This window comes from Diachasma alloeum, unplaced genomic scaffold (genome assembly GCF_001412515.2).
Source record: "Diachasma alloeum isolate Michigan unplaced genomic scaffold, Dall2.0 Dall_scaffold_00179, whole genome shotgun sequence".
NCBI classification, from domain to species: domain Eukaryota; kingdom Metazoa; phylum Arthropoda; class Insecta; order Hymenoptera; family Braconidae; genus Diachasma; species Diachasma alloeum.
Window position 1 is genome coordinate 5,587,847 of NW_021680345.1, and position 21,609 is coordinate 5,609,455.

The 21,609-nt window shown below is 36.2% G+C and overlaps 1 protein-coding gene across 3 annotated transcripts in view; it reads left to right on the forward strand.

The window, feature by feature from the left end:
• LOC107042847 (protein held out wings) overlaps window positions 1-21,609 on the forward strand; it is a 53,688-nt gene that overhangs the window by 10,498 nt on the left and 21,581 nt on the right. For all 3 annotated transcript variants that reach the window (XM_015264051.2, XM_015264056.1, XM_015264062.1), the window contains exon 2: window positions 17,178-17,311. In XM_015264051.2, coding sequence (XP_015119537.1) covers window positions 17,178-17,311 — 134 coding nt within the window. The remainder of the gene's footprint in view (window positions 1-17,177; window positions 17,312-21,609) is intronic.

Consider the following 21,609-nt stretch of genomic DNA (forward strand, 5'->3'; position numbering starts at 1 on the left):
TGAAGGCCCGAGTTGTAGGCCCGAGTTTGTAGCAGCGATGTCAGACAAGATATGAATGTTTTTTTGAGCTCAAATGAAAGAGCGGGTCGAGAAATGGCGTGCAGAAGTCTTTAAAGATGACAAATCTCTCTAAAGATGATGTCTGTTTTCAATTGAAAAGCGCAATTGTGACAACATTGTCCAGTGGGGTCTAGGAGTCTCCCCTGGTTCAAAACCATCTTTAGAGGTCCTAGCACGCCATTTCTCGACCCGCTCTTTCGTTTGAGCTCAAAAAAACTGTTCCCACAATTTGTATACTACAAAAATGGGAATAGAATCCAACAAACTTAATTTAATCTAACATAATCGGCTAGTACACCATTAAGCCATGACATTTATGCAACGACCTGCCTCGTAGAGTCGCGTTAATTCATCTCGATGCGTATCAGTGCGTCTAACACACGCCCACTGTTAGATTCCCGGTTTACTTATCAGTTGTTCATTGGTCACAGATTATATCCCCATGCATTAAATTTCCGACTCGAGAGCCGGACAATTTCAAAGACCACTCATTACGCATGTCCACATAGTCCAGTATCCGCAACTATCGTCGAGTGCTTTATGGTGACGATAACGTCACTGTCTTGGACTCGTGGAGCGACACAGATACCAGCCCTTGTCGAATTGTTGCGTGTCGTTTCTATTATGCATGCGTGCAAAAACATCATTTTCTCGTTAACATTTTTCGTCCCCCTCTTTTCTCTCTTTCTCTCTCAAGACACTTTTTTTCTGTTTGAAAATAAGAAAAAAAAAAGAACGGTTTGATGTATAGTCTCGGGAATTCTGCGTGTTGGAACACGTACGTGCTACCTGACTATAGCCAACGGGCGTGACTCTGGACGATGAGAAATATAATCGACTCAGCAGTTTGAATTTACTCGAATGTACTTGGAGGAAAATTAAAATTACATTAGGATGATTGTTGGTAAATTGTTGAGAGGCTCTAATGATTATTGCACGCGCGGTTAATCATCGATAAAAGAGGTGCTTCAGCGTTGCGAATCCATAACTAAAGACGAAAAAATCAATTTTCTCGTAAATTATTCAACAGTTGTTTGATATCAAAAAAAGTTCATTTGGTTAAACCCTTCGTTTTATTTTTTATTCAGCAGCAGAAGAAGAGGTTTTTTAATTATGCGAGTCCATAACTAATGACAAAATCAAATTTTCTCTGTAAATAATTCACAAGTTGTTCAGTACGAAAAAATAATCGACAGAGTCAAGTTCACTTAGTCCAACTCTTTATTCGATCTTTTTTATTCAACCGAAGAAAGAAAGCCTAGCATTGATTTCTACCGATTGTTTATTGAATGCAAATAGCAATCGCTGGAATAATACATCGGGGCAGTCAGTGGTGAAACCCAGGAAAATCAAAAACACATAAAGACACGGAAATGCGAGAGTGCGGAGGGGGAGAACAAGAGGTAGTGATACCTCCGAGGCAATTACGGTGCAGGCACACTTTCCTTACGGTTCGGTTTTCAGTGTACACCGAGAAAGCATCAATACCGTTGTGTGCACCCGAACTAAAATGTCTGTGGGCACATTATCCTCACGACAAGCATTTAAACCTCGCCTTCTTCCTGACTGGCTTTCATGGTTTCTTGAAAAACATTTTTCTCAATGTTTTGTTTTGTTCCTCTCTTAAATTATTCTGACGACATTCCGCTGAGAAAAATCGACACACTTTTTAGAGAAGAGAAAGGTGAAAATTAAATTTTTTTTTGTACAGCGGTATTTAGGGGCAATTTTTCAGTAATTTTCATGAATATGAACGTGTGTTCTTGATGCGTTTCACATTGGTCAAAGGAAAATTTCAACGTTACGCTTCTAAATGAGGAAATGTCATCAACTTCGGGTTATTTTATTGACTTTTTTATGTGACAGTTGCGTTGCAAAAACGAAAATGTAAATAAAAAATTTTGTGGAGAATGGAAAATATACTAAGAGTGCAAGGTAGAGGCCTTTGAGTAATGAAAATGAAAATAAATGGAAAGAAGATTCGTGAAAAGTATTTTTCGGAATATTTTACTCTGTTCTACTCTTAAATTTTTTTGAAAGAAATCGACACAATTTTTCGAGAAAAGAACGTTGAAATTAGATTTTTTTCATTTCTATTTAGCGATAATTTTTCAGTCATTTTCATGAAGTCACATTCATAAAAGCGTTTGTCACTCACATCGTTGAGACGAAAATGAGAATGTGATTAAAAATTTCAAGGGGGATAGAAAATATCCCGGGAATGCACGGTGGAGGCCCTCCAGTAACGAAAATGAAAATAAATGGAAAGTGAACAATTTTTCCGGATGTTTTGTTCTGTTTCTCTTAAATTATTCCGACGACATTCCGATGAGAAAAGACGACACACTTTTTAGAGAAGAGAAAGGCAAAAATTAGATTTTTTTGTCATCTGCATTTAGTGACAATTTTTAGTAAAGATCGGCCGCGCGTGCTACGCACGCGCCTTTTCATCTCCTCACGTAGTGGCGCTTCGGTTTCAATCTTACGCTTACGCTTATTCGAGATTTTCGAGATATTTCGAGATCGATTTCCTTTCTCCTTTTTACGATAGGATTTTCATGAATCATTCAAACGAAAATTGCCACAGCCCACCCAGCATCAACATCGAGTGATTCTATTGATTTTTTAGATGACCGTTACGTAGCGAAAACAAAAATACAAATAAAAAAATTTCAAGGAGAATAAAAAATATGCTGGGAATGTACGGTGGAGGGCCTCGAGTAATGAAAATAAAAATAAATGGAGAGTGGTGGAGAGGGAAAAAAAGAAACGAGGAGGGCCCTTCGAGGCCGTTGACCGTGTGCTGACCCGCCAGCGCGCCCGTCGTCCTATCCTCGGTGTAGAAACCCAAGACGTCGTTCTCCCTTTTTAGGCTCTCCTTCTCGTTCTCTGGCCTTCCTCAGCGCCCTTTGAAGCACGTGGTGGGGGGATACTCCCTTGTTTCTCCGCGTCTTTTAGAGGACGACTTGAAATTCTTCGATAGCGGGAATTATTTGGAGATCCTGGGAATCTGAACCCATTGCCCTTTGATTATTCAAGGGAGCAGTTTTTCGGAGCTATTTTGAATTTCAGTTGGATCTGATGGTCACTTCTCAAAATTAAATGGAGAAATTGAAAAAAATTAAATTTCATGGACAGTTTTGTAGTAATTTAACAACTGATCAATTAATTGAAAATTCAAGTATCTGTTCACGTGGAATTCCCTGATTTTTATTAATTTTTATGGAATAATTGAACTCAAATTTACAGTTCCATTAAATTTTCCATAAAATTGCGAATTTTCAACTCTTCAATTTTGAAATTAAATATTCAAGAATATGTTTATCTGAAATTTTTGATCTGTATTTTTATGGACTAATTGAACTCATATTTACAAATGCAATAAATTATTCATTACATTGCTAATTTTCAACTCTTAATTTTTTAATTAAATATTTAAGAATATGTTAATCTGAAATTCTTGATCTGTATTTTTATGGACTAATTGAGCTCATATTTACAGTTGCATTAAATTGTTCATTAGATTCTGAATTTTCAACTCTTCAATTTTTCAATTAAATATTTAAGAATGTCAACCTGAAATGCTTGATCTGTATCAATTCTCATGCAACAATTGAACTGAAACAGTGAAGTTTAGCTGAGAACTTCAAAGTACCTGAATTTTTAAAAAATCGGTGGGCAATAAAGTGAGACGGATTGTGCTCCCGCAAGGAGAGAGTCACAACGTGGACGCCCCTAAAAATTCTATCTCCAGTTTTAATCGTATTTCTTAGCGTGTAGAAGGGCGTCAAGTCGAGAGGGTCGACGACATTGATTTTCATTCCGACCCTTGAATAACGCTCTGACAAGGCCCATATGTTCCCTAATGCCCCTAAGACCTCCGCGTGGGGCTGAGAAAAAGATCAAAACTATTTTTTGTATGACAAATGGCCCCTCCAGCTTCTAAATCCGTGGAGATATTTTTTCTCCCTGGACGTGAAGAATCCAAAATTATCCCAAATTATTCAGTTAGTCCTTGGCTAAATACAGAATAGATCGTCTGCCACGGAAAATTTAAAAACCATGTGGCTCCATGGGTGTCACCTCCGCTATCTGGAGGACTCCATCTTCAATTTCCGCTGGTCAGGGAAGAAAAAGAGGAGAAAAGATCGTCGAGTCGTCGTGGTGCGTCTCAAGGCCCCTTGTACTTTTATTTTTTCCTCTCCCTCAGTTTTTACCGATGAAAAGACATTTCTTTCTTATCTCTACGGATGAGGGTTTACGCCCAACTTTGGACAGGTTTTCGAGCTGTTGATTATGCCTGAACGATCGTTAACCAGAATCTCTGTATGTATGATATAACGGGATCTCGGGAGAACTGTCGAATGAAATCGTACAAAATAATCAGCTCTCGGTCAGTTGAAAAAAAAATGTAATAAAACGAGAAAAATAATGGGAATGGGATGATAAATGGTCTTGTCGTCGCATTCATGATTGAAACGATTATCATTACTGCTGGATCGAGGGGGGAAAATTATCAATTAAAATTTCTTCTCAATTGGGAGATGTGAATTAATGAATTAATTATTACAAATAACGTGGAGTTTAGTGGGATGTCGTAATTTTTCACGTTTAAAATTCAACGCCTTTGAAAAAATAATAATAATTGCCTCCCCGAGGTGGCTTGAGCGCAGAATATGGCTGTGTTTATACCGGTTCCGGTTCCTTCGATTCGCCTTTGATAAATAAAACCAGTCTGGATAATTACCATGATGTTATTTTTCAACGTTGAATTTTTCACTTTTAATTCGCTCCCTCGGAAGTTTGTGGTTCTTCAGTTCGGGTGAGAATTATTTTTTTTAATTCCTGAGTGACACTGAACATCAAAAGGTGCCGCTCGGTAAATTATATGTTTGTGGGGCAAACAGTGGCAGTACTCACACTCTGTCGATATTCTGATAACACTGGACATTATCCGGTAAATAGTACTCGTGAGTCAATATTTTTATGTTTGCGGATTACGATGGGGAGAAACGAACTGCACTGAATTGCCGATATCTCTGAACTGAGTGATGCGGTTCAAATGAGTCGGGGCTCATTTTCAAGCCTATGCAAATTCCTTGAAGATGGAGGAAAAACGGGGGAAATTCACTCTGCCATTCCCAAGTTATCGGCCATTAAAGACGAGTGCATTTGGTGAAAAATCACTCTGTTGATGGAATAACACGAAATAATGAATAGAAAAATTACTGGACAACCCGCAGACTGACGTAATCACTTTTAATAGCCCCCTCCGTGGACCACCATCGCCCCAACTGCTTCCCATACCCCATCCCTTCATTCGGTTCGGGGCATTGATGATAAAAAAACATCTGAATGACCATTAAAGTACCAGCATAAAACTCCCTGGGATCGAACTTCAATTAAACTTTATGCCTCGGATATTTCAGAATTCCGATCATAAATGCGTATAGGCTTTTCGTGCCTCACGTTTTTCCCCGTGGGAAAATAACATTTCTCACTCCCCCTCGCCCCTGTGTACTCACGACTTTTTTTTCACGGTTGCATTCAACAGGTAGAATATTTTTTTTTTCCTGACGCTCGATGAGCATGAGATATGGCCGGTCTCCCCTCACTTTTTGACCACTCGACTTCACGGAAGAGTCCCGCGTTGGCTCATGTGTATTGTGTGGATTATACCTAGGGGGAGAAATGAATGGAACCTGTTGGAAGGGGACGAGACACCTGAGCGACTCGAAATCGGGGATTCAATGCTCAACCTGTTGACTTCAACCTGTAATTCCCTTTTTTTGTAGTAGGATTTAATAACGGATGTTTGTTTGATTCCGTGACAATTTTCATGGCTAAAATCTGTTGGGAAATTAGATTAAATTAATTATGTCGCAATTTTAATCGCTATTTCTTGGAAATTCATGAAGAATTTTCAAGGTAAATTGTTTATTTTATGTGTGGCCATGAATAAACCTACATAGAAACTAGTAAATAACAGTATTATGGAGTTATGAATTTTGAATTGAGTCGCAGAAACCGCTGAATTATAAATACCGGGACTGAGTCACAGCAGTGGAAATAAGCAATGTTGCTTAAGCATATCTTTTCCCTCATCCTCTTTTAAAAACCACAGGAATGAATTTTCGTGTTTGTCGTACCTCGAGTTCCATTTCTCCTGGGTTAAAGTGCCAAGTGTAATTCCACTTGGATTCGAAAATAGGACTTCATCCAACTGTTATTTGTTCAATTAAAAAATTTGATATCTCCAACTCATTTATTTTTATTCCTTCCGTTATTATTTCTTCATTATTTCTCATTTTTATTTACTTATTCACTAGATAATTCGATGTGATATATCACATCGTTTTTTTATTACACAAAATGATGAGGAAATAAATTTGAGGGATCGCGGTGATAAATCAAATATAATTCTCAGTTGCATTTGGAGAGGGGAATATGATCCTCCGACTGTCCAATTAACCTCTCCAAATTTTAGTGAATTTTAATTCAAAGTTTTTAATTACTGTTTTAAAAACCACACGGATGAAGTTTTGTGTTTGTTGTACCTCAAGTTCCATTTCTCCTGAATTAAACTGTTGTCTTCAAGTTATCTTCGAACATTTCAGAAATAGTACTTCATCCAACTGTTATTTGTTCAATTAAAAAATTTGATATCTCCAACTCATTTACTTTTATCCGTTCCGTTATTATTTTTTCATTATTTCTCATTTTTATTTACTTATTCACTAGATCATCACATCGTTTCTTTATTACACAAAATGATGAGGAAATAAATTTGAGGGGTCGCGGTGATAAATCAAATGTAATTCTCAGGTGCATTTGGGGAATGGAACATGATCCTCCGACTGTCCAATTAACCTCTCCAAATTTTAGTGAATTTTAATTCAAAGTTTTTAATTACTGTTTTAAAAACCACACGGATGAAGTTTTGTGTTTGTTGTACCTCAAGTTCCATTTCTCCTGAATTAAACTGTTGTCTTCAAGTTATCTTCGAACATTTCAGAAATAGTACTTCATCCAACTGTTATTTGTTCAATTAAAAAATCTGATATCTCTAACTCATTTATACTTTTATCTCTTCTACTATTATTCCTTCATTATTTCTTATTTTTATAAACTTATCCATTAGGTCATTACGTCATGTTTTTATTACACAAAATGATGGGGAAATAAATTTGAGGTGTCACGATGATAAATCAAACACGATTCTCAGGTGTATTTGGAGAATGGAATATGATCCTCCGACTGTCCAATTAACCTCTCCACTGTACATTAGGTGATGTAATTTTTACGACTGACTCCACCTCCGTGACAAAATAAGAGCCCTAGAGGCCTCCAACATCTGTGCACTCATGTCCAAAACACCCACGTATATTTTTTCCCCTCAGTGTTTTTTTCAAATCTCATCGATTATGCAGCTGTGAACTTCCGGTCTCTCCAACGGTATATAATACTTCATGCTATTTGCGTACGGGTGCATCGACACGGGTAAAATTTTCGAATCGGTATCATAGGAAATTACATTCAAACTGCTGATTTGTGAGTTTGTTTTTTTATCCTCTCTTTTAGACTGAGCTAATGAAACTGAAATAGTGGAGTCAGCGGAGGTCGAAGAGGCGCAGCTCGCGTGGAATTCGAACCGTTTCCTGCTCCCTAGAAATTTCTCAACAGTAATTCAAATCCCGTATAACCTTCCGATTGGATCTAATATCCGTGAAAGATAAGTTTATGGGGAAAGAGATGAGAACAGAATGAGTTTCAGACGAGGGAAACTCATTCAGTTTTATTTCCAAGTATGACTGGCAGAAAAATTGGAAAATAGTGATAGATATCTCATTGATGGTGATGAAATAATTTTAATGAATGAATAATACTCAGAAGTTTTCGATTAAGATTCATTCAAAGCTTTTATCAAGATTAATATTAATAAAAAAAATTTTAATTGATATTGACAAAAAATTGGCAATTTACAGTGACGATTGAATTTTTGTCGTGTTAACAAATGATAGCTCTCATCACCTCATCAACACTTTTTAATCCCCGAACGACTATTAAAAATCCACAAATATCCACGACAGATAAGTTTATCGGGAGCGAGATGAGAACCGGATGAGTTTCAGGCGAGGGAAACTCATTCAGTTTTATTTCCAAGTATGACTGGCAGAAAAATTGGAAAATAGTGATAGATATCTCATTGATGGTGATGAAATAATTTTGATGAATAATACTCAGAAGTTTTCGATTAAGATTCATTCAAAGCTTTTATCAAGATTATATTAATTAAAAAAATTGTAATTGATATTGACAAAAAATTGGCAATTTACAGTGACGATTGAATTTTTGTATAAAATTACTCAAAGGTTTTAAAAGTTGAATAATTGAGATTAATAGTGAGTTTTGAGGAAGCTAGTTACAAATTTGCGTAGATTTTTGTCGTGTTAACAAATGACAGGTCTCATCACCTCGTCACTTTTTAATCCCCGAACAACTATTAAAAATCCACAAATATCCACAACAGATAAGTTTATCGGGAGCGAGATGAGAACAGGATGAGTTTCATGTCAAGGAAACTCATTCAGAGTTTCATTTCCAAGTATTACTGGCAGAAGCATTGAAAAATAATGATACAAGTCTCATTGATCTCAATCAAATAATTCTAACTAATGAGCACTAATTAAAAGTTTTCGATAAACATTCATTCATCCAAAGCATTCATTATAATTTACAGCAAGCTCGCAATTAATATTGACAGGAAATTGTCAATTTACGTCGATGATTTGGCTCTCAAAGAAAATTGATGAAATGCTTTAAAATGAATAATGAACAATAAATGTCATCGACTCATCAGTATTTTTCATCCTCAGACTATTATTAATAATAGTTTCATAAAAAAAATTATTTCATCCTTTCAACCGCGGAGAAACGCGTCAGACATTCGAGAAATAAACTGTTTCAATTCGCAACAAAACAATGAAGTTCAGACGCTCACAGTTATACTCGTGTTTATTTTAATGTGTTGACAATGTGGAGGGGGTGGAATTAGATTGTCTCTAGGCCATCACGGCCTAGTAGTGTGTCACGGTGCACAGCTCGCGATTACGAAACCCGATGATCTCACAGTAATCGCAGTAGTATGACACTTGCGAGTGGTTCCATTCTTTGTTTTTATTTTCATTACAAAGTTATTCTTTTTAAAGATTGAGAAGACGTGTATGAAATGAGAAAAATTGAATTCAGTAGTGAATTGGTAAATCGGTATTTGACTATTGTCCAGTTTTCAATGAATATCTCAAAATCCAAGGGAAATAGCAAAATTTCTGTCATAACCTTTTTTGTAGCTCTCAATTTGCCCTACAAAAAAGGAAATTACAACAATTTCGGTATTTCCCTTAGATTTGGAGATATTTATTGAAAACTGGCCAATAATCAAAATCGATTTATACCGGTCTACCACTTCGCTAATGAATTGAGGAATGTGTTGATAATGGTTGATAAAACCTAATTTGATTATAAAATTGTGATATTAATGTGAAGCTGAAACTAGCAGAATATTCGTCACCGAAAAATTCAATTTAGGGGATATTTCAGTGCAGGAGAGTCAAATAATCATGTTCAAATGTTGTTTAAGTGCGAAAGTGTTTGTACATTACTTAAAAACATTTGTACACCCCTAGATTTGCTTCAGACAAATCTTCTGCTGTCGAATCTTTCGTTAGTTTCAGCTTCATGAAATTAATTCCGCCCTGCGAAAAATCCCATTCTTTGTTTTTATTTTCATTAAAAAATTGTGAAATTTATTCCTTCTGAGGATGTGTGGGAACATTCGGTGATTAATTACTGGCTTTTAATCAATTCATCCAGTGATCAATCAACACGTCCTATCAATCATTCTTAGGGACCACTAACACCAGTGGAAAGCACGAGAATCTCGTAATTATCGAAACGTGGGCCCAATTTAGGCATTCGGTTCGCGGAAAAATGCCGGCTTTTTGAAATAATTCCTTAAACGGCATGAAGTTGAGGTAGTTCACTGGTGATTAGGAACACACACTTGTTGACCGCATGAAATTACCCAATGCACGGGGCAATTATTTCTCAATACATCTCGCTCGCAATTCCGCGGAATTCTCCGGCTACGTCTCACTGCCTCAAATGCATCAAAACCCCTCTCACGTCGCATTCAGATTGATCCATCTGGCGGTATTTCACAACTCGAATTGCGCTAAATATTTTGACAATGTCAGGTTTGCAGTAACACTCGGTCAACTGGGTAATGAGACAGCGAATATGGGGATTTAATTTTAGATGAATTATTGGAGGATTATTATTGGCGCGACAGCTGGAGTGGGAAGAGTTCTTCGGGTTTTTTAGTTCAGACGGACTGAAATATACTGTTGTATTTTTGGAATTCCAGAGGTTCAATCTTCATGCGCTCATTTCTGTGAACACTATTTGGATTTTATTTTTTAAGGCAATTTCATTTAGACTCAATTTTTTTAAAATTACTTCTGTCTTCAGTTGAAAAACTTTTGCAAAAAACTTGTCTTGAAACGAAGTCGGAATAAAATATCTTGATTTTAATTTAAATCATTAAGTAAATCATTTTCTCGACGCAAAAATTTCCATAAAAAATATTATAAATCTTTTTACATTTCGAGATATTCATAAAAAATAAATAAATCCGTTTTATTATTAAATCGAGTCCTCCAAGTGTATTTTAAGAGCTATTATGAAGACTGAATCGTAACAAAATTCAAGCGTACACAATTAGAGAATAACTAATGTTCCAAAAACCCGAATATCCAACGTTTTGATGATGCTAGTGTCGCTGGCAGTTGGGCAGGCGTCTGTCACAATCAAGCCCATGTAATATATCCCCGTATTTTTTACGTATGTGTGCGGGTGGTGCGAACAGTGCGCTCGTTTTTCAGCCAAATAAAAGGAGAGCAGAGAGCCAAGAGCATTAGACACCGCGAGTCAGCTGATGTCACGCCAGCGGGCCGAGAGAGGCGAGACAACAGCGGAATGAGCCACTCGCTCTCTATCCCCCGAAGCGAGAGACGCTCTGCCTCTCGCTAAATGCGGCTATGATGTCCTCTCTCTACTCCACTCATACACAACCTCTCTGCGCTCCATATTTTTGTTTTCCTCTCGTGAGCGCCGTGACTCCCCAACTGCCGGCCATTGACGCTTTAATATCGTTTCTTCTTGTTTTATTCCATTTGCAAATGTCCCAATCGTGACTCATCAACAAAAAATTGTTGTTTCATGTGCGGTCTCTGCGCTCATTCCACTTTCCTTGGGGGTTTTTTAGTTAATGTTTTGTTTGGATCGGGGTTTAACGTGTTCGTGTGCTTCCAATTTCAAATTATTGTGCATCTGGCTATTTATGAATAGTTAACATGATTTTCATTCTTTTTATTCTAGTTGAAAATATCTCGAACGTGACCCATTAATAAAAGAAAATAATTTCATTCAAACTACCTCAAAATTTTTAGTTACACAAATGAGTCCCAAATGTGACCTCATTAATACAAATTGTTGTTTTATGTGCGATCCCTGCGCTCATTTCATTCTTGTTTGGACTCTTTCATCTAAAGATTTGTTGAAATATTTTTAATTAGGGTTTAACGCATTCGGCATTAAATAAAACGAATGGTGAATATGATTTTCACTCATCTTATTCAGGTTGAAAATGTCCCGAACGTTACACATTGATTAAAAAAAAAAAGATCTATTCTTCTGTTTAATTTAATTAAAATACTTTGAGTAATTTTATTTATCAGCGAATTCGCGAGAAATAATTCACTGAATATTTTTTCCTTTTTATTTATTTCACTCGAAAATGTCTCAAACGTGACTCATTAACAAAAAAATAGTTATTTTCATAGATTTTATAATCTACAAATTAGTTGAGATCAGTTATTCCAACTTCTTCGCCTCCAATTTCCAATTTCAAATTATTGTGCATCTGGATATTTATGAATAGTTAACATGATTTTCATTCTTTTTATTCTAGTTGAAAATATCTCGAACGTGACCCATTAATAAAAGAAAATAATTTCATTCAAACTACCTCAAAATTTTTAGTCACACAAATGAGTCCCAAATGTGACCTCATTAATGCAAATTGTTGTTTTATGTGCGATCTCTGCGCTCATTTCATTCTTGTTTGGACTTTTTCATCTAAAGATTTGTTGAAATACTTTGAGTGATTTTATTTATCAGCGAATTCGTGAGAAATAATTCACTGAATATTCTTTCCTTTTTATTTATTTCACTCGAAAATGTCTCAAACGTGACTCATTGATAAAAAAAAAAAGATCTATTCTTCTGTTTAATTTAATTAAGATACTTGAGTAATTTTATTTATCAGCAAATTCGTGAGAGATAATTCACTGAATATTTTTTACTTCTTATTTATTTCACTTGAAAATTTCTGAAACGTGACTCATTAACAAAAAAATTGTTATTTTCATAGATTTTATAATCTACAATTTAGTTGAGATCAGATATTCCAACTTCTTCGTGAGCCTCCAATTTCATTGGTAAATTCTCGAGTCACGGAGTCACCTTCAACTTCGCAAGTCATTATATACCTGGATTATCCCTGGATATCCCACACTTCCTCGTTCCCAGTCACGCATCTCCACATAATGCGATCGAACCGATTTTTCGACGCTGAAAAAAAAAATCAAACCGTCTCCCAGGATATTTGATTAAAATTCCCGAGATGGAATGGACATCTCGACATTCACATCCACAATATTTCAATCACTCGGTTATGACGACGGTAATGGAGACATTAATGGCACAGGTGCAGCTCATTCTTGGCGAATAATTTTTTTTCTCGTCTCGTTATCCTCTCGTGAAACTGTATTTTCCTTCGGCAACTGGGGGTCGCCTAGCGCGTTGTTCGCGCGCCCAACGGGACGAAGAGGTCAGGCACGCGAGAAAGTGGGGCACAGTGGGAACGTTAACCTTTGCGCGTTGTTGTCAGCTTTGTGTGTAACCGCGTGTGCAAGATACCCATTCGGCGATAAAGATGTGCAGGAAATCATGATCCCGATGGGAGCCCAATTCCGTTGAAAAAATCTCGAATTAAATTGTCAACAATATCAGGAAAAACCGGATAAAAAATGCAGTTGTTCACTTCAGAACATTTTTGTTGACATTGAAAGACATTTTTCTTCATTCAAAACCTTAAAAAAATTTTTTTAATAATTTTTTTTCGATTTAAATTTGCATAACATGGAATTAGATTTTTTAAAAATCAATAAATTTGCTTAATAAATTATTTCGCATTATGGGTTCATCGGAATTGCAAGCAATCGGAAATAGAAAATTTTATGGAATAATTATTCCATTTAATTATTAAAACAAATTGAAAAAAATCAGCACAATGTGGGGAATTATCATCTTCTTCATTCATTTAATTGAAAATTTTCATTGAAATTTCAATTTTTTTCTCCAACAGTGAACATAAAAAAAATAATTCTCAATAATTCTGTAATGAATTGAAGAGGATCGAGTCCCCAATGAATAAATAACTTTACGGTGTTTACGGTAATGGGGTTGTGCGACGTGATTTTGATGAATAAAAAACCGGCCGATCGAGACGAGAAGTGATCGGTCGAGCCATAATCCGGTTTATCAACATTTTTTCCCACCTTTTCCTGTTTAATGTAATCTCGAATAGGATCTGTATGTGCCGTGACATCAGGTTTGTCACGAATCAACATTGTCACCCCTCATTTAGCTCCGAACAATAATTACTCCTCGGGCAAAAATTCATGATAAATCGATTGATTAATGAGTGGGAATTGATGGATTGATGAATTTTCCATTGAGCATTCTCCCCTACGTACCACCGCAATGCTGAAGATACCGTCATCACGTGAATTATGTCACACCGAGGGATTCAGTGGCATCACTCGTAATTAGCCTTAATCCGCCGCGTCATTATCCCCGAATTGTTTTCCCTTCTTTCGTTGCAATGAGTGATGCAGCTTTCCGGGTCATTAGCAGAGGGAAAAAAAATTAACGTGATCGTGACGCCGGTATGCTCATCGAGGTCGATTAAACCCGATTGCAATCAGATCCTTCGAGTGAATGAAAAAAATTTTTTTTAAACTTTTTTTCCCCGACAAATCACCCTGATCAATATCTCACGAATAATTCGATTGGGTTTGCACCACTGGGGCATTTAACCCTTTGAGGTACCGAGATTTTTCAACAAAGACGGTAGGAAATGAGGCTGAAGGTGGAATGAGCCACGCCCAGTCGTTAGATTTGCAAGGCCTCTCGTGCGCAAGTCCTGAGAAACAAGTGAAACATAAAAAGAGGGAGGGTTTATATCGCAAGAAACATACGCCCCCGACGTTTAATGACGACGAGACGTCAACGCGACTGCGTATTATGTTGGAAATTTTTCGTACCCCTCTTGCTCCCTTGCTCCCCCTCGTCCCGACAAAATGCTAATGCGTGCCTCGACGATATGCTTCCACTTCCACGAAACAGTGATTCTTTTGTCGAGTTGATTAATCATCCACTCTTACTTTTTTTCGGATTATGGTATGGGAAATACTTTATGCTCATGGGGCCGAGGTACCGAGTGGTGAATGCAGACGTCGTAACAAGTCCAAAATTACAATTCTCTGAAGCTAGTGGAGAAAATGGAAACGTCAATGAGTCAATTTCACTTCCGAGTTGGTTCTTAAATGGATATTTTCGGAGAGACTCATTTAGAATTTATTTATTTGTTATTCATTATATTATAGGGGCGAGTAGGGTAAAATGGACACTTTAGACTTTTGTTTTAATTACTCATAATTGAGAAACAAATTTATCAATTGAGCTCAGTTTAGACTCATCACGAAGGGAAAGAATTGTTCCTTGCAATGAAAAAAAAATTATTAAATATTATCTACATTTCAACCCGTCATTAACATTTTTAAAAAAGTCAAAAGTGTCCATTTTACCCCAACCTCCCCTATTATATTTATGATTTATTTATTTAGTTATTTATGCACTCTTCATTCGCAACGAAGGAATTGGTTTCATTCAAAATTAATTTTTCTGCAAAGAAAATCGTTTTTGCATTTGTTAATTTCGTGTTTAGAGATAAAATCCCAGCAATTAATCAGTTGATAAGGGGACATTAATCATGATTAAGCTTAAATGGTGTTCGACTGAATCCAAACACTCAGAGACAATTTCCATTGGTTCATGTTTCATTCGTGAAAAATCGTAAACGTAAATGTTTTACCGAGTGGAGAATAACCAGACGGCGCCTGATGCCTCCGTTGCTGCTCGGTGACAGTAATCGTTCGTAGGCCATTGATTGGTGGAGGGGACCAGCATATTACCCGACGCGTGCAGGCCATTTCAAACCCGATCATTACGACCTAACGATATTTTTACGAGTCGTCTAATGACTCGTGTTCCACTAAAATCATCGGAAATCCCAAACCTGAGAATTATTCTTGCACGCGGAGAGAAATGTTCAGTAAAAATTACGGAACTCACAATTCACCGGAGCTCACCGATTGCAGAATCGACTCGGAAAATTTAAAGTAGCTCTACCCTTACGGTAAATTCAAAGATTAATGAAAACTGCAAGCAAATTGCAGAAAACTCGATTAGATTCGGAATTCTAATTTTTTTCTCAATTTAATTATCGTTTTGGTTTTTCAAAAAAGAACTTTAAAAATCAGGATTTAACTCAGTGTCTTACGAGAAAATCAACATTTCCATTGCAATCAAGGATTAAAATCTGTCTTTTTTTTCATTAGATATGGAAAAATCAAGAATTTTTTTGACACCTCATAAAAAATAATCCACCGTTTTGCAAACAAGATTTATTATTTATTTATAAGATGGCAATGTTTGAAAAATTTCAATATTTTGCGAAATTTAATTTAGGTAATACTGACTGGGTATGAATTTTTTCAAATTTTTTCCATGCACTTTAGTTGAAAAATTTTAAAACTGAAAATATCCAAAAGTAGAGCGTAACCCGGCCGAAGGGTGAAGCTACTTTAAGTGATGGTATCGTAATTTTTATCTGAATCTCCCGCTCTGTGAAAAATTCTGTGACAATTCCGTAAAATTTCCTACAACCACATTTCGCTCCGGAATTACAGAAGAGTACGCCATTTTGGGGAAACGGTCCTTATGTGCAGCGCCATCTATCGGAATTCTAGAAAATTCTAGACATTTCGAGGTAATTTGACAAGTTTCTTGGAATTTCGAAAAAAATTCAAGGAATTTCCAGTAATTTCGAGGAAATTCAGGGAGTTTTTAGAAAATTCGAGAGAATTCAAAAGTTTCCAAAAAATTCGAGAAAGAGGGACAGACCATGGGCGTATCCACGTACAATTACAGCTGTATTGAAGATACAGCCGCCTGCAATTTTTTATTAAATTTCTCTCCGTGTGAAAATTCGCGATGTTATCAGGATTATTAAGACCCCGTGGGATGATTATCTGGGCACTGGGGGGTGCACGTAATCCAGCGGTTACATCCCCATAAAAATGACGTGAAAACCACTACTGTGTCAAGGACACGCATTTACTCATACATTGGCAATACCTTGGAGCGTGACGCGAATATGCTCTGTTCACCGATAAAATCCACACGAAAGTGTATTTCCATCTTTTTATTTCAATTCAGGTGCATTTGTTGTGGTAATTTACAACTCAATGACTGGGGCTTAATGACTTCGAGGATAATCCGATGTAGTGCTCGTTACGGTTAATGAGTCCTTCCTTGATCTGTGACTGTCAATTAATTGAAAAAAAAATTGAAATAAAAATTAAATGTTTATTCAAAGAAAATAAAGCTCCAAGAGTTGAGAATGATTTCATCAATTCCACATTCTTTTCCCATTTGAAAGGTCAACAGATATTAATTCTCGAAGATTAATTTCATGAAATTAAAAGTTTTTTTTATCATTTTGGCATCTATTGGGGCAGTACGGGTCGCCTTTTTAATTTTATTTTTGGGTGAAATTCAGGGAATTTTTTCGTTTAATTATTTATAGATCAGAATAAAATATGAGACTCTTTATTAATAATTTCAATTTTTTTGTTTGATCATTCCAGAAATCGCAAAAGTACGAGCCAGTCTATTCCAAATAAGTGGTGTCAAAAAAGAGCCCCTGACGTTACCAGAGGCAGAAGGTGATGTCGTCACACTAACGGAAAAGGTCTACGTGCCTGTAAAGGAACACCCCGATGTGAGTATAAAACGACTGTCCAGAATGTTAAATATTCTTTTTAGAGGAAGATATGAGAGAAAAAAGTGTCACTTGGTTGCAGCAAGCCAATAATAAAAAACACATTGATACTCGAGATAAAGACGTGGTAATTGAGTAAGAAGCGTAGGTGATGTTGGGGACTTGTCGTCCGCCCACTGGCGTCAGTAATCGCGCCCGATAATAATCCCAACTCGATACGCCTCGACGATCATTGAGGCGAAACCGTGGGCCTTTTTCAGTGTAGGGGCTATATTTTTGAATTAATTCGGTTTCTACGCACTTTGAAATTTAATTTTTTTGCTGGTTATTCTTGAGGAGGACTCTAGAGATGTTTTTACGACGAGTAAATAACAGTTGTTTACTCATCTTGAATGATAATCAACACAGGGTTTCGTGGGGTTTCCACTGGAATTGGAAGTTGTTAGGAAATCTTTCTTGGAATCATCTGCACTTTTTCCATATTCTTTAAATTTAAAGAGGCGAAATTTGCTAGAGGGTTTGGGGAGATATCTGGAAACTTTTTTCACCTGCAGTGTAAATATTTTTTTTACTAGAAAAAGCTGAAAATTCGATTAATTTCAGTGAAAAAATCGCCCCGAAGTTGAGTTGAAGCAGAATAAGTGAATTTAATTGTTGAAGAGATCAGTTTGTCCAGAAATATTTCTGTATCTTATAAATTTATTTTTTTTGGTCTTCTTAAATGTTCGAAATCTTCTGACCTAATGATACGATTGGGACGAATCAGATCTTGTTGTGAAATTTACAAAAATACCTTCCAAATGTAAAAAAAAATTGTGAAATTTCAGATTTCACTAAAAATATTAATGACATTCCCAAGTTTTAAGCGACCGGAAGACGAGAATTCGTCACTTAATTCAAAATCCAGTTACAAAATTCTGAGTATAAAATGATGAAATTTCATAAAATTTCAGGGGAACAATAATATGATAAAAATTTCCAAGGAATGTTGACAATTTCAGTAAAAATGTTCAACATTATTCTTTTTATCAAAAAAATCCTCCACAAGTCAAGTACTTCGCGTACGTTCCAACCCCTGGAGTGCAAATATTTTTTTACTAGAAAAATCTAAAATTTAAGATTTTTACCCTCAACACCCCTTTGCTTAAATCCAGGGGGTGAATATTTTTTATGAGGCCTGTCGAAGGATGTTTGTCAATAATAAAATCGAGGGTATTCTCATTGAACGAGGCCCCTAAAATTCTTGAAACGTCCCTGAGCTTTCCTCGCCGAGTTGTTCGGCTAGATTCAGCGTTATTTCAACGGAACATGTGTGAATCATCAGGTGTTTGTGGTAATATCCACCAATCTCAATTTCCTGAACATTCACCGAATGGTTAAACATTGATAGAATGACCACATGCGTGGAATAAAGAATTTAATCACCTCAAAATGATGGGGAAATTGATGATTTCAGAAGACAACATCATATAATCTTTTTTGTTCATCAAATTTTGAACAAAAAATATTTCTCGACATTTTCTCTGAAACCCACTCATTAACGCCGTAATCCCATGATCAGCAGTCGATAAAAGATATTAAATATTCATTGAGTCATTTCCGCATTTATTAATTCTTCAATCATGTCGAGGAGTGATTCTAGAGCAAAATATCTTCAAGCCTTTTAACATTTGCTCGTAAAACCACTCATCACTGCTATAAACCCCTGATTACAGAGTCATCAAAGATGTTAAATAATAATTGAGTCATTTTTGCACGTAATTCTTTAATCATACTTTAATTATTTCAATTACTTGAGCCCCTTTTACGACTGAAAAATTTTCCTTCAACATTTTTCCCTGAATAAACCGTGCAAAAAGTCGTTCAGCGCTGTTAAAAATTTTCGTATGAATTTTCTTTGCCAAATACCGGAAATTTTTATCGTGTTCAAGTTCCACTGAAATTTCAGGAAATCTTGTCATTGAAAAATCAAATATTCCGTTGATTTTCTGTTCAAATTATCTGGAAATCAATAACATATTTGATTTTTCAGCGCAATTATTCTGTGAACGTTCAGAAAATGAGGAAAATTGAGGGAAAAATAGAAAATTCATGTCATGCACTGAAAATTCAATCAGAAATGAAATTTCCATCTCACTCCCACTGAAAACTCACGAATTTGCCAAATTCCGGAAATTTTTATCGTCTTCAAGTTCCACTGAAATTTCAGGAAATCTTGTCATTGAAAAATCAAATATTCCGTTGATTTTCTGTTCAAATTATCTGAAAATCAATAAAAAACTTAATTTTTCAGCTTAATTATTCTGTAAAATTTCAGAAAATCAGGAAAATTGAGGGAAAGACAGAAAATTCATGTTATTTACTGAAAATTCAATTAGAATTGAAATTTCCATCTCACTCTCCCTGACAACTCATGAATTTCCGTAAATTCTACTTAAAACTTGAAATTTCATAATAATTTTTCCCCTAAATCCAATTCAATGTCACTCTCATGAGATTTACTATAATATCTTCCATGAAATATCAAAAAATTTCCAACAGTGAGTTTCGTTCTGCCACTTCACTCCAAACTGGATGAAAAAAAAAAATGCTAAAATATTTAGTTTCAAGTGTATCGGGGTTTTGAGGATAGCCAAGGTGATGTTTCCGTCGGGTGTGCATAGAGTCTGGTGCTCTCACACATGTGTTGTATGGTTTGACGATAAAAGGGGGATGAGAAAGAGACCTCTGGGCTGCATGAGAAAATGTGTACAAGCCAAGGCGTTTATTTTAGTCGACGTACGAGAATAGAAACCCAAGAGAAGTTGCCTACTGGTGTACGCACTCACCATCAAGCCCAGTCGACTTTGCTCACATCATCTCATCTCACTCTAGTTATAATAACGCAGACCCGGAGGCTGTACTGGGCATCTTCGACTGCTTTTCCACCGGAGATCTATTCTTCGTTCCATACGACTTGTTTCACTGGCTTTTGCGTTTATTCACAATTGGCCAACCAGGATGTTAGTGTTTTGAGAGCGACACTGAATGCTTGGCGATTATGAGCAGTTTCCCTAAAATCATTTTTAACCGCTGCGATTATTGCTGACGACCCCATTTACGAGGATAGGAACGCATAACAGGGTTGTTATTGTTGTCTAAAGATAAAGTGGGGATATTGGTCAATGCATAAATAGGCGGCACAAATTGTTGACATGAATGTCGGTTTGAACAAGGGAAATTTTAGAAGATCTTGATTTTCGGGAATTATCTCTGAGGAGTGATAAATTGTCTTGATGATAACTTCCTTATGTTTTATAAATTCAAAGAAATTCAGTGAAAAAATCACCATAAAGTTGAGTTGAAACAGAAAGAGTGAATTTAATTGTCGAAGAGATCAGTTTTTCCAGAAATATTTCTGCATCTCATAAAATTATTTTTTTTTAGTTTGGATGAATCAGATATCGTTTTGAAGTTTACAAAAATACCTTCCAAATGAAAAAGAAAATTGTGAAATTTCAGGTTTCACTAAAAATATTAACGACATTCCCAAGTTTTGAGCAACCGGAAGACGAGAATTCTTCACATAATTAAAAATTTAAGTTACAAAATACTGAATATAAAATAACGAAATTTCATAAAATTTCAGGAAAACAATAATGTGATAAAAATCTTCAAGGAATGTTGAAAATTTCCGTAAAAAATGTTCATTAAAAAATGTAATGTTTAATGTAATGTTGCATTAATGTTCATTTTTCTGTAAAAATGTTCAGCATTCTTTTTATCAAAAAACTCATCCGCAAGTCAAGTTCTCCTATCCTCCCCTTCAATTATTCAGAATGATTTCTCCTGCCGCCAATTAAAAATGACCCACAACTTCATTAATTTTCCCTCATCATCCCACGCGAGCTACCATTATAATTTCACGACAATCACGATCACATCATTCACAGGGACCCAGAATATTGCGTCATCTTGACAGTCAAATTGAGGAAATCGAGATATTATGATCGATGAGTAGGACAAACGTACCCCAGCGAAGGTTGTAGTCACGCTCTAGATTTGATACTGATATGCCGAGAATTATTCACCTCGACACGGCTCGTCAAAACCAAATGTCTCAAGTTTTAAATGTACATGGGGCTGAGGTTGCTAGGGCGAGGGTATTTCACATGAGAACCACAAACTCTCGGTCCATTAAATCCCCTGGGTTAATGCTCCAACGGCGGCGCACCCTGTTCTTATTGTTCGCAAATAGTTTTTCCATCGGCTCCATGTTTATATTTTTCCTCTCAACTTCATTCTCGAGTTAGTCGGGA